A 13,953-nucleotide genomic window follows, 5' to 3' on the forward strand; every position below is an offset into this window, starting at 1 on the left:
AAAGTGAAGACTTATTTCCAAACTAATGTTAAAACATCTGTTCATTACGGTGATTTATCCAAACTGCATTTAAGAACTTAACAGTATACTTTAAAATACTATTTCTTTCAGAATTCTTCTTCTGGATTAATCAAATTTAGAATTTTATTAATATACTACAGAGTACAACTAGTGGTCTTGAGATTCTGGACATATTTTGTTAGCCATATTTTGGATTACTTTTGTTTTAGGATCACAAAAAACACATTTGCAATCTTGAGCGAAGTATATCGTTTGCTTCAAATGCAGGCTCTATTTATGAACCTTACTGCTTCTTGATGCCATTTGACAGAGTGCAAATCCATATTTTATAAAACATTTTTCTATACCTAACAGGATGATACTTTTCCTTTGAACTTGGCAGCTCATGGCTCCCATTCTTCAGTCAATCACTTTCCTACGTTTAGTCTTATCTGTATATATCTATCATGTGTTTATAACTTCCTTAACATTCAGATGATGTACAGCCTGGATTACATATGTATGATGTATAGCCTCATTACCTCATTTCTGATACAAATGTGATTTTGAACCCCTTTAATTCTGACAATTCCATTTGACTAAATACACCAAACCTCACCAAAAGGTGCAGAGAGTTCTCCAGCACCAACAATAGTGCAAACCCTTTGCAATTCAGTAACAGCTATTAAAAATACAGCTCACTCTTCTGTTATTTAAGTGACTGAAACTAGGTATGATACATTCAGCTTTCACCAGCACAAGGAACCTACTTGACTTTGGTCTCCTATACAACTGCACAGAGTGTCAATTTTCATATACTTCAGAATTAATTTTTTTCATCAGAGTGTGTGTGAAACCTTCTCCAAAAACTCCCAAGTTAAAGCTTTACCAATGCTAACTGCAGAAAAGGGTGGTTTTAAGTACTTCATGTCTTTTGTACAGCCAATGCTTTGTTATCAAACTATTGCATCAAGCAAGCATAAAGACCTGACTTTTTACATTGTAACTACATAAACCATATGAGGAAAGACATTTCAGCAAATTAAAGCCCTTTTAATATCTGGTCCATCACAAAATTTTTCTCTAAATTAATATATTAAAAAACTAATAATAAAATACATATCTGAAACCAATCTAGAGGCTCCCACTTTAGACCTAGCTTGCACCCAGAATTCTCAAAATGAAAGCTTCACAGGACTATTTATAATCAACTAACTCAAGAATTTGGTTGCAACAATTAAACAACCAAGCAGGTAAAATAAATATGACTCTTAACTGACAATACTTCAGAGAATTTGCCTTCAAAGAAAGAAAAAATATAAACAAAAGAACGTGAAATTATTAATTTAGGGGGAGATTTTCAAAGGCACAAATGGGAGTTAGGTGCCCAATTCCAACTGGTACCTAACTGGACATTTAGGCCTTTAAGAAATTTCCCTCCAAAAGATTTGGGCTGCAGCTAGGTTTGAACATGACTATTATCAATGATTTACAAGCAACAAAACAGAAAACCTGAATTGTGTATGTAAGGCTGATGAGAAAAGAGATGATTTTTGTTGAAGTCCCGGCAAACTTTCTAAATTCATTTTACTTAACACTTAAAAGTTCTCACAAGTTTTAAACAATATAACTTCTGTACAAAATGGCCTGAAGATATTTTAAACGTGAATTTCAATATTAGACAGATTATTCACGGGTGTAGTTTTTGGTGTGTTAAATAGCATTTTTTGCATTAATAAAGCCTCAAACAACACATTCTCCAGGGCTGTCTACTTATATACAGTGCTGTGCCATGCTCACCTTTCTTTTTTAGGTAAAAAATAAAATATTTAAGATCAACCATCAGGCACATATTTCAGGTGTATTTCACAAGTCAGAATGTCAGACTTTTTCTTTCTTAAATTTACAAAGAACAATTGCACAGCAACAAATAATCTGGTCTTCCGTCCAACAGTGATTTGAGTTATAAGCATTTTCAGATTACATAATTTCACGTCAATCACTTTTTATATTTAAATATTTATATAAAAAGGCCCCCAGAATAACCATTTCTTACATAGCCAAGTTATCTGCCTATACATCCAAACTTTAAAAAGTTGCAAACAGAACATTATACAGGATTTATAAATCATATTTAAAAACTTGAGGCTTCAAAATCACAGTTTCCCAAAAGAACTCAGGAAAATCTACATATTGACAGGGTAACAGAGAATACTGGAAAGAAGGAGACAGACACAAGTTTGCTGCCTTAACATTTTACTAATCCTGACAGGTAAAGAGGTTGATGTTATCAGAAGTAACAGTTTAAGCTGAAAATGAGGAATGGTGTTTTTGTGTGTTGGTCTCAAGTACAGAGACATGAGATTCAAGTATTTCCTATTTGATCTGAGCTCACTGTAGCAAAGAAGAGCAGGAAAAAAATTATTTTGTTTTTCCATACATTCGATCAATGTCCACCTGGTAGTGCGATGTGAGCTCTCTGCGTTTTAATTTGAAGGCATCTGTCACCAGACCAGTCTCAGGAGTCCAAGGATCAGGGCTTAAATGAATTTTCAATGGTATTTCAAATTTCTCCAGATGAGCTGCAATGATAAAAAAATACAAGTATGAGAAAGATTTCAAACACAGACTAAGGGGCTAAATCATGCTTTCACACAGAAAAGACAAGGCTAAGGGGATAAAAGTACTCCTCAAACTTTAGTTTGCAGCCACACAGAGAGATCTTGAAAGCATGTGGAGTCACATGATCTCTGGACAATTATATTCCATCACCATGGAATATGCCCAATGTGCTTGGGCTTTTGTGCTGCTCACTGGCTTTGCAAATGCATGTACATACATATAGCAGAAGGGCTCACCCAAGATCTATGCTGCCAGGCCTATTTTCTGACCCCAACCCTCTGAATGTAGTAGGAGGCATGGAATTGAATTTATTTAGGCTCAAAATAGTGCTACTTCCTGCTGTTTATTTCTGATGATATTTCTAGAAAGTTGCTGGGAGAACATGTTGAGTACAGTAGCCGATTCCCTTTGTCATAGTATAATTCCCCACTCTGAACCTTAGCGTCCAAAAGGTGGGGTACCAGCATGAATTCCTCTAAGCTCAAGTACTTGCTTAGTACTTGTAGCGCTGCCATCAGCCAGAAATTCCAGTGCCTGGTACACTCTGGTCCCCCCAAAACCTTGCCCAGGGACCCCCAAGACCCAGATCCTCTGGATCTTAACACAAGAAAAGTAAACCCTTTCCCTCACCATTGCCTCTCCCAGACTTCCCCTCCCTGGGTTACCCTGGAAGATTACTGTGATTCAAACTCCTTGAATCTTAACACAGAGAGGAAAATTCACTTTCCCCCCTCCTTCGCTCTCCCCCTCCCAGACTCTCCCTGAGAGAGAAAGTAATCCTAACACAGACAGAAAATTAACCTCTCTCTCCCCCTTCCCTCCTTTCTCCCCACCAATTCCCTGGTGGATCCAGACCCCGTCCCCTGGGATCTGACACGAGAATAAAAAAACAATCAGGTTCTTAAACAAGAAAAGCTTTTAATTAAAGAAAGAAAAACAGTAAAAATTATATTTGTAAATTTAAGATGGAATATGTTACAGGATCTTTCAGCTATAGACACTGGGAATACCCTTCCAGCCTAAGTGTACAAGTACAAATTAAAATTCTTTCAGCAAAATACAAATTTGAACTCCTTCCAGCCAAATACACATTTGCAAATAAAGAAAACAACCATAAGCCTAACTCGCCTTATCTACCTAGTACTCACTATTCTGAACTTATAAGAGCCTGAATCAGAGAGATTGGAGAGAAACCTGGTTGCACGTCTGGTCCCTCTCAGAACCCAGAGAGAACCACCACCAAAAACTAACAGCACACACAAAAACTTCCCTCCCTCAAGATTTGAAAGTATCCTGCCCCCTGATTGGTCCTCTGGTCAGGTGACAGCCAGGCTACCTGATCTTGTTAACCCTTTATAGGCAAAAGAGATATAAAGTACTTCTGTTCTATTAACTCCTACTATCTGTTTATGACACCCTTGCTACAATATACTCCCAACCCTGCACAGCCCCAATTATATACTGTTTGTACAGTAGATCTTCAGTGAACTCACCAGTGAGGAAAACTGAAGAAGAGGGAGAGAGGAAGAATGTAATTTACATTTTACTTTCCTTCTTTCATTGTTTTCCTACCCTTTTTGTTCTCTATGGAACACAATGGAGAGGAGTGTTTAACTATTACTTTTTAGCGTGGAGGCTAAGGTTATGAAGTAATGTAAAAGTAAAGTCAATGGAATACTGCGCAAATGAAAACAAATATCAGTGTATTGCATACTCTATTATACTCATTAGCTTACACAATATTTAACTTGCTATATTATCTATTAAAGTTTTTGAGACGGGCAAGGAGAAATATGGGGGTTACTTACCCGTAACTGGAAGTTCTTCAAGATTTGTAGTCCTATCTATATTTCATACATGGGTACACACACTCCCTATGTCTGAGACCAGAGACTTCTAGCAAGTAGAGTCTGTTGGTCCACACGTGGGCAGTTTCTTGTCATATGCTTCATATCAAAGGCATACATAGTAGTGCAGATGGACGCCTCTCCAATTAATCCTCTTACTGCGAATCCGAGAGGATCAAAAGCAGAGAAGGAGGGCAGGAAGGGGAATACAAAGAGGGACCACATATCTTGAAGAACTTCCAGTTACGGGTAGAGTAACCGAGTGCTGGACCGTATGTGTATCCCACATGGGGGTGACTGGTAAGCTGTATTAGAAGAGGAGGGTGGTGTAAGCATGCAGTCAATATAGATGTCTGTAACACTGTTATCCCATCTGCTGCATCTGCAGAAGATGCCTGGACTAAGATGTAATCTTTGAGAAATATGGATAGAACGCCAGATTGCTGCCTGATCCTCACTCTGTCTGCAGAAGGGAGATGTGCCAGCTGATTACAAAGAGCAATACAGATATTAATTTACAGAGTCCCTGAGCAGAAATGCTGGTCCTTGTGAATGCTTTGCTATAGTGACAAATAGTCTAGGAATTTTCCTCATTGGTTTCATTCTTTGCACACAGAATGCTAAAGCCCATCTGACATCAAGGGAATGAAATCTCCTTTCCTCATTAGAAGCATGAGTTTTAGTGAAGAATACAGCAAGTGAAGAGACTGTTTCACATGAAAAACTCAGAAATTATCTTGGGGGTGATTCTTGGGTCAAGGCAAAGGGAAACCTCCTTATGAAACATAGTGCTCCCAGTTCACTCACCCTGCTGGCTGCTGTGGTGACAAGAAACATGACCTTCACGGAAAAAGGAGACATCAGGCATATGGCAATGGTTCAAAGGGTGGCCCAGTAAGTATCGACAGTACAAACATAGGCACAGACTTCTAGTTTTCTCCAGGGATACTTCACCCCCGCTCTACTCTGAGGCCCCACCCACACTCTGCTCCTTTCCCCAATGCCCTGCCCTTGCTCCACCCCTCTCCAAGGCCCCTGCCTGCCTGCCTGCTGCTTACTGCCCTCCCACAAGCCCCTCCGTGAGCTGCCAAACACCTGTTTGGCAGGGTCACTGAACAGCTGTTTGGCGGCACTCCCAACTAGCTCATCAGGAGCATTGCCAAACAGCTGATTGGTGCTGAGCACTGGCTATTGTTTTTTCCGTGGGTCCTCCAGCCTCGCAGCACCCATAAAATCGGTGCCTATGGTACAAACCTGAGGTCCTACTGCAATGTTGGCATTGCTACTGGAGGGAAGGTCCTAGTGAGACCCTTCAGAAATCTGACTATTGTCAGATGACTAAAAATGGATTAGCTCTCTACTGGAGAATAGAAGACATTCATTGCAGTGAGCTAATGAAAAGTCCTGACATCTTGAGGGTAAGGAGGTAGTCTAAAATAGCAGGAATGCCTGCTTTTTCTGAGGATAACTGGCCCTGTTGCATCCACGTAGAGAAACACCTCCATTCTGCTAAATACCATTTTCTGGTGGAGTCTTTTCTGCTGTGATTGAGAATAGTCTGAATGGTCTTTGATCATGGCTACTCACAGACTGAGGGCAAGGTACATAGGGTTCCCTCTGACCTGGATCAGACTTGTGTCTCATGACCTTCTCTGTGAGGTCCTTCCTCAGTTGGAGCTCTCGTCTCTCACAGGTCCGAGAGGAAAGGAGCAGCAGATGCTGCACTTAAAGTAGATATCAGACTCCACAAGACAGTAAGGACAGTAAGTACTGCTGGCCATTGCTAACCAAGATGCAGGAAGGGGGCAGGAGATATAGTTCTTAAATCCTGGGAACTCTGGGAATAGTCATGGTTCCTAAGGTGGGGACAAACTAAACTACACTAACTAGACTATAAAATACTAAAAATGTTACAACTATATACAGTTATATATATATTGGTTATGAAAGATAAAGATAGCTTCAGACACAGAAGATTCTGACTGAGGCCACATGTCCGTAAGAAGGAACTGGAAAAGCATCTGTCCTTACCACTCTTTATACAGTCATTATTGGGCATAAGGGGAGCAACTGTGCAGGTGCAGACCAAGAGACATTACTTACTAGAAATATCCAGTCTCAGACACAGGAAGCACATATGTACCCATGTGTGGAAATCACACAGAGACCAGCACTCTAAGAATATTTATGTAGACTGTGTCCCCCACCCCTCCCACACACAAAAAGCATCCTCCAGTTAAAGTCAAGTTTTGCAGAAAACACAAACACTTCATTATAGGCAGATTCTATTTTGGACACAAATTACACATAAAACATCTTTTATAAATTGATATGCATATTTTGTTTCTACTGTTTTATATTTTACACTTTTACAATACATTAAGCTCCACAAAGCAAATACAAATTACCTGACTGCTCACCTGAGCTAGCAGCTTCAGCTACTACCTTCAGTACCTCATTTTGCATTTCAGAACTGGTACAGATCTCTTCCCAGGTTCCTTTAAATCCTTTCTTCCGAGCTAGCTCTGTAAGCTCCTTTTGATTTGGCACAACAAATGCAATGACATACGACTGGAAACTGAGAAGTATAAAATGTACTTTCGTATGAATTTTGTAGAGTTAACAATTACGTTATTTAAAAATAATATTAAAGTTTAATTTTTTTCTACTTAATATATATTGATTTTTAACTTTTGTTCATCTAGAATCTCACAGAATAAGTACATGGAATTGTACCTCTGCCCTTTTCTAAATAAGCAGAAGTTTGTATTACTGAATATAGTTACTTATGCCATAACAGACCCATGTAAGTAAGTATGATACTGGCAGAAAATACACAACTTAGGTATTAAATACATAGTAAACGCTAAGTATAATGTCAAATTAGCCATTTGTAACTGTAATTTCCTTATGATGAGATAATTTGGATTGCCTATTTACATAATGAATAAAAATAAGGCATATTGGGTTCAAATAATTCATTGAGGGGCAAATCGTAACCTGTCCTTTACAGATATGGAAAGTCCTCCTGCAAAGGAATCAGTGCAGTTCTGCTATACTAAGGTGAGGGGAGGAAGGGCTCAGCATTTGCAGGATGTGCACACCTCATGCACAAGGAGGATACTAATTCTAGTAGGTCTCGTCTGCACCTGTCACACTAGAGTATGTGGGGCTGAATCCCTCCCTCGATAGAACCACTACCCACTGTTCCCTGGGGAGGTAGAGTATAACAGCAAAGAGGTAATTGACAGGGGTATTTCTCGTTGATGCTCCAAGGACTGGTGGACCATTATAGCAGGTTTACAGACATAAATGCAGGCTGGTCTACAAGTGTCCTTGACACCAAGATCTTTTGGAACTCAATATTATTTGAAATTAATGGGGAAATGACTGTTTGCCCCCAGGAGCACCATGGACATTAATGGTGTGAAGTTTTGTCTAGTTATTCTGGGAGACCAAAACTTATCTCTTGGTGCCCTAGCTAATGAAGCCATATACAGGCCGCTTGGACAGAAGGAAGGAACATTTTAATTATTGCATAAGTAGTTGTACTATGGTAGTTGATTGTGCATTTGGTCATTTGACAGGCAGATGGCATAGTTTATGTAACAGATTGGAAGCAGCAGGGGAATAAAGGTCCACTTTAATTGCTTGTTGTGTTTTACACAATATTTGTACGAGCAAGGGGGAAAGCCTTATAGGTGGGTGGGAGACTGAGGTGAGGAGATTTGCTCAGAGGTTCGAGCAACCAGCAAGGCATCCTACACAGAACACAAACACCCGGGGATTGCTGTTAGGGTTGCCTACTGTTTGTATTATGAGTCACATGCCTGAACACGTTAGCCAGCGGCGTGTGCGTTTGGATGCAAACATTATGAGCGCTGTGGGTGGCTGAAGTTGAATGGTCCCTATATGCTTTTGTAAAAACCGATGAATTATTTCAGGTTTATTTAAAGGATTTTCTATGTTAAATGCATTGATGACTCACAATGGATGTATTATGTATAAATAGTTTTATTATGAAAAAACAAAAACACCAAATACAAACCTTTTAATGGAACAAATGGGAAAAAATTTTATTTGGAACCCCATTTAACTAACCAATCTTCTTAAATAACTAACTGCATAAAACCCTTTAACAAGTGCAACAGTAAGAAATTTCAAATGCAACAATTTGGAGGAGGGATGCAGAAAGTTAAAGGCAAGTATACGCCTTGCCCCTGGCTCTTCTCATCCACGTAGGTTCTCAGGTTGAGTGCCTGGGCTCAAAATTCTCAGAGGCATTGTAGGGCTCAAAAGAACTGGACTCCCAAGTGCAAGTGTCTCATTGCCTCGAGGTTGGATTTGAGAGGTGAATGGAAACTGCTGGAAGCATTGCTCTGGGGATGCAGAGGTAGGAGTTAGTGCTGTCCAGGGTCTGAAGAACATGACTAGGTCCCAAATTATGGGATTGCAGGGCCTGCTGGCTTAGCAGAAGCATGTTTTTCCAAGAGGATGTTCTGTCTCAGGATAGCATCCATGAGTTGCCTCTGAATCTCTCTGCCTTTTTGCATGCTTTCCTTCATCATGGTGATGTGGTCCTTGGCCACAGCCATACTTTCACTGGTCACTGCGACGCTGTCCTTGCCCACTGCCACAATCTCTGAGGCAGCTGCACTTCTTTCTCCCTCTCTCATATACAGTCTCCAGCTCTCAGCCAGCCTGGTTTTCCCTGTCTCTCTGCCATGAGTTCTGTAAACACCTTGTCTTGAGTCTTCTTTTTTCTCCCCTTCAGATTGACCAGTCTGTCAGCAATACACAGCTGGTCCTTGATGATCTGGCTATTGCAGGGGCTGTGGGAGGAAGGGGTGGGGGAAAGAACAGTTGCTTATTGTTCATACCTCAGACAAATCATGACCGGTTTTTTTTGCTATGTATATGTGACTTTACCTCCTCAGACTTTTGCCATTCAGGAGGAACCTCAGAGATGGTAAGTGGTCTGCATGTACAGAGGAATCTGGTGCATTTGGATTTCAATCTACTGTATCTGCTTTCATGCTGCTAGAGGTGATGCGGTTGGAGCTATGATCAAGGTTTGGTTTTGCAGTTTTGTTTGTGCCCTGGAGGTGCTTCTATGGTATTGGAGGTGTAAAGGAGGGACTATGGAGGGCAAACTGGACAGCAATTCCCTCCACATCCCCTTTAAGATGTCCTCACTCTCTATTACATTATGCTGATGTGGCTGACTAGGAGGCAGAGAATGGTCTTATTCAAAAAGGCAAAGGACAGTATCTTGCTGGTCAGTTATTCACCAGGATGGTCCCCCCAAAAGCACTGTAGGAGTAGAAGGCGCTGACAAGCTATACTGGGAGGCATGGGCGTGTGGCTATTCCCTGTAATATGCAAAACAAAAATCAAGCTATTTCGCAATCTTAAGGTTTGCTATATCTCCCCTGCAGACATGGAGAAGGTGCAGAGAAGAACAGGGTCCTTCAATGATCATCAGTTACAATGTGTTTTACAGGACATTTGTACCTTAGAAGGGTGCAGTATTGTTCATGCCTTGACTGGGCAGGCAATGTGCACTTATACTTCACATAAACTACGAAAACTAACCAAATTTCTTTTATCAATCAGCTGTTAATTTTGCACAAATGAATGCTTTTGTTATTGAAATCTGCTATGGAAGGGGGTGAACCAGAGGAGAAAGAGGGACTGACTGCAATTGCACTATCCTGGCTGGATTTTGCAGCTGTAACAAACAAGATGGGGGAAGGGGGTTTCTAGCTCATATCTGCCAACAATAATAATAAATAATTAATTATAAACATAGATACTTACGTGCTGAAGTTCCCTGTACAGGATACAACTCTTCAGGCCTGGCCTGGGTTTGTGTCTAGGATTCAGGCTCAGCCGATGCAGGGCACGAACAAGGGTCTGTTGTAGCAGGGCATGACTGGGGCTGGTTTTCCAGCAGGCCATAGTCAGGTTCCCGAGTCACAGGCTCTCAGGGGGCAGTTCCCCTTTGGCATCCTCCTGCTCATCCGCTGATGGGTCTAGTCAGTCGTCCTCAGTGCAGGCAACATTCTCAGAATAATGCCTGGAATAGGTTGTACTATAAATTGGGTAGAATCCTGTCTAGTTCAAAAATGGAGAGGTCACACGCCCCCTGCCAGACTGTCTCCTTTTATCTCTCATTTCAATGTTTCTCCTGAGCTTTTGGCTTCTTATGTGGCACTTAGCGGTGTCCTAGTCACAACCCCTCTCAGACATATGCTTTGCAATGTCCACAGAAAGGTCCTTATGCCTGTGGCTAGCCACAAGAGTTTTCTGAACTGACACTTCTCCCCCAGTGGTGATGAGATCCAGGGTCTCAACATGGCTCCAAACAGTTGTACGAAACATGCTGTGGGGCTTCTCGTGTGCTAGCATGTCTGTATCATCAGAAGAATGATATTCTGGAATATAGGAGCAACTGGCCAAAATCTGGCTCTGCTCCACCCTTTAAAGAGGGGAAGGATCATCCTGGAAACTCAACACCAGGGCAGGGAGGACACACGAGTAAATGAACAGGTCAGTAATGGTTGACCTGAAAAGCACTGTGGGATAGCCACTGGAAGCACACAAAAAGGTGGACAGCAACTGTAAGCACACAAACAAAAGACCAAACTAATTCAATTAGGAGCAAACCTAATCTACTTGCAGGAGGATTCCAGAGTTCCCAGGAAATGTGGAGTAAAGAATGCAGTGATGAGTTGCATCATGCATACACAGGAATTTTCAAACCAGATTAACTGGATTTGATCCGGTTTAAAAACCCAATGTAGTCAAGCCCTCAGTGAGTTGCAACAACTTAGTAGTTCAAGAGAGGTTTTCCACTGCTGCCCCAATGTCTAATGGTGGATGGGTCAGGTGGGTTCTCCCTTCACTCTTGCAGAGATTCTCAATGTATTCAGTCACTTGCAGCAGATATATGAAACCAGTTTTGGCTACCAATGTATTAATTTGGTCATGAACAAATACTTGTACATCAATAAGAGATAGCTAACGCTTAATCTTTTCACGTTTTAGACATGGTTATACCTGGAGCCGAGTGCAAAATTTCAAACACAAAAAAAACAAAACAAAACAACAACAAAAAGAAGGTGCCCTTGAAAAACTTCTACGGTTAAAAATTTGTGCTGGTTTATATTTCATATCAAATCTCTTTCAAATGGGCAAAAAACTTGCAAGTCGGCAAAAATGTTTTATGTGCAACTACTGTAGTTTAGATATTAGAAAACGTTGACTCCGAAGTCTTGGAAACATCAGCTCTCTTACCTGCTTGCATATGCACAAATATTATCTACCAGTGGCAGATTCTTCAAAGCTGCCTCAACTTTGCCAAGAGAGACGTATTCTCCAGCCTGGAGTTTTACAAGATCTTTCTTACGATCTATGGATAAAGAGAAAAATTAAATAAATGTTATTTGCAAAATGAAAACACCAAGGGCTTGCTTATACCTATTGCTGAGATCTAAATGTATAAGGGCAACAGACATATTTCTGTGTGTTTTAAATTGGATAAATTTATGGCCAAGTTCCTGTTTTTGGCACTGCACAGATTTACAAAAAGCAATCTGCACAGATTATCAGATGTGTCCTTCTACCAACTGTGATCCATATTTTAAAACTGCACAAAAACCTTTCCCCAAAGAAATATGTTTATGTTTACTATATGTTTTATTCCAACTGGACCTTCTAGTTATATGGTATCCTTATCAGATATAACAATATCTATCAGCAGTGTAAGCGAATATAACTAGACCATAATTAGAATTAAGTGAAAAACAGTGTTTGGCTGAAAGAGAAGGTTACTCATTCTGTGCAGTAACTGAGGTCTTTGAGATGGTTGTCCCTGTGGGTGCTCCACTTTAGGTGAATCTGTGCCCCTGCGCTTGTAATTGGAGATTTTTAGTAGCAGTGCCTGGTTGGGTCACACATGCGCTGTTCCCATTCCACACCACCTCTGACAGTTACATAGTGCTGTGCGACCAACCCCCTCCTTGGTTCCCTCCCTACCACAGATTCTCTAGCAGGAAAACTTCAAAATAGAGGGAAGAGAGAAAGGGTAGTGGAGTCCTGGTACCTCAGAGGTGTACGGTCTCAGTGTGGTCGTTACTGATGGGGTCTGATAGGTTGGAGAGCATCTCTTTTTGACAAATTCCCGAAGAGGGGAGGTCAGAGCCCGTTTCTTTGTCACCTTTTTGGCAAAGTGGTCCTTCCTCTGAGAGGGTAGCAGGGTTGGGGAATGGTGTCCGGGGGCAGGGGCGGGCGGGGAGGGGTCCATGATCCCTGAATGGATGCCAAGTGCAGAGAATTCTCCTCATGACACCGAGATTAAGGACTGGCAAGTGAGGCAACATTTAAAACCTGGGGAGCCGGGCATGCCCCTTAGAATAGGGTTTCTCCTGTGAGGAAGGGTAACTATATTATACTAAGGGGTATCCTAATAACTTAGGAATTTAAGTTTTAGTTAAAAGAATTTTTTTTAAGAATAAAAGGGGAAAAGATAGTAATTAGGGTAGTAAACTAAACTAACTAACTAGTATTCTAAAGTAAAGCCAGGCTAAAGATAAATCTCATAGATGCTGCCAAATGCTCCGTCTCAAGCTGAGGGAGGTAGAGAAGGAACTGGGGGTGGGAGGGGATGGGTGTCTCACATAGCACTATGTAACCGCCAGGAGCAGAACAGGACAGGGACAATGCATGTGCAATCCAACCAGGCACTGCTACTAAAAATCTCTGATTACAAACACAGGGGTGTATATTCACCTCAAGTGAAGCACCCACAGGGACACTCTTCAAAGAACTATATGTTTCAAGCTGCTTGGCTTCTATACATATGACCAGAAACATATGCAGGGAATGCACATTTTGTTGTATTTTATTATTTATTCTTGTAATTTATATTTTAACAGTTCATCTATTGCTCAAGGCACAATAATTAGAGACACATTTCTTGGGTCTGCCTGAGGTCTCATTAATACAGGACCAAAGTGAGGAGGATGGTAAAGTGCCCCCCCCAATCCTGTGTGTGGTAAGGGGTTGATTCAGTACAAGTGATTGATACAAGTGAGAACAACTTGAAGGCTGTTCTATCTTGTACCAGCTGTAATGGCTTCCAAGGGGCTGCTGGAGCAGACAGAAATTGCCAAGTACAATGGCACTTTGGCCAAACCCCCTTTCCCTGATCATACCTAAACATGTTCTCTGGGGCAGCCAAGTAAGCTAGTTTTGCAGCTACTGCAAAGGGACCTAGGACTTGGCCCATACCACAAAACAAATGAAGTCAATAGCAACAGTCCTCATTTTACTCTTAAACAAGTGCTCTGATTTTCAAGATTACTGAGCACCCAGATGCTCCCACTAAATTCGCTGGATGTGCTTCACATTCATGAAAGTCATGCCACTATTTGGGAGCCTAAATATGCCCTTAGGAGCCTAACTTTAGGCACATGTTTAA

The 13,953-nt window shown here is 41.1% G+C and overlaps 1 protein-coding gene across 13 annotated transcripts in view; it reads right to left on the reverse strand.

Annotated features, from left to right (window-relative positions):
* Nucleotides 1-446: 446 nt before the first annotated feature.
* Nucleotides 447-13,953, reverse strand: part of ACSL3 (acyl-CoA synthetase long chain family member 3) — a 117,985-nt gene continuing 104,478 nt past the window's right edge. For 10 of the 13 annotated variants that reach the window (XM_030575135.1, XM_030575130.1, XM_030575131.1 and 7 more), the window contains 3 exons: nucleotides 11,769-11,883; nucleotides 6,878-7,047; nucleotides 447-2,582 (listed from right to left, as the gene is read on the reverse strand). In XM_030575135.1, the coding sequence (XP_030430995.1) occupies nucleotides 2,422-2,582; nucleotides 6,878-7,047; nucleotides 11,769-11,883 (446 nt within the window). In that variant the 3' untranslated portion in view covers nucleotides 447-2,421. Of the gene's footprint in view, nucleotides 2,583-6,877; nucleotides 7,048-8,495; nucleotides 9,302-10,289; nucleotides 10,564-11,768; nucleotides 11,884-13,953 lie in introns of those variants that run through there. The other 3 variants (XM_030575138.1, XR_004001965.1, XR_004001964.1) reach the window with 3 other exon arrangements.

The sequence above is a fragment of the Gopherus evgoodei genome, chromosome 9 (genome assembly GCF_007399415.2).
Source record: "Gopherus evgoodei ecotype Sinaloan lineage chromosome 9, rGopEvg1_v1.p, whole genome shotgun sequence".
NCBI lineage: Eukaryota > Metazoa > Chordata > Testudines > Testudinidae > Gopherus > Gopherus evgoodei.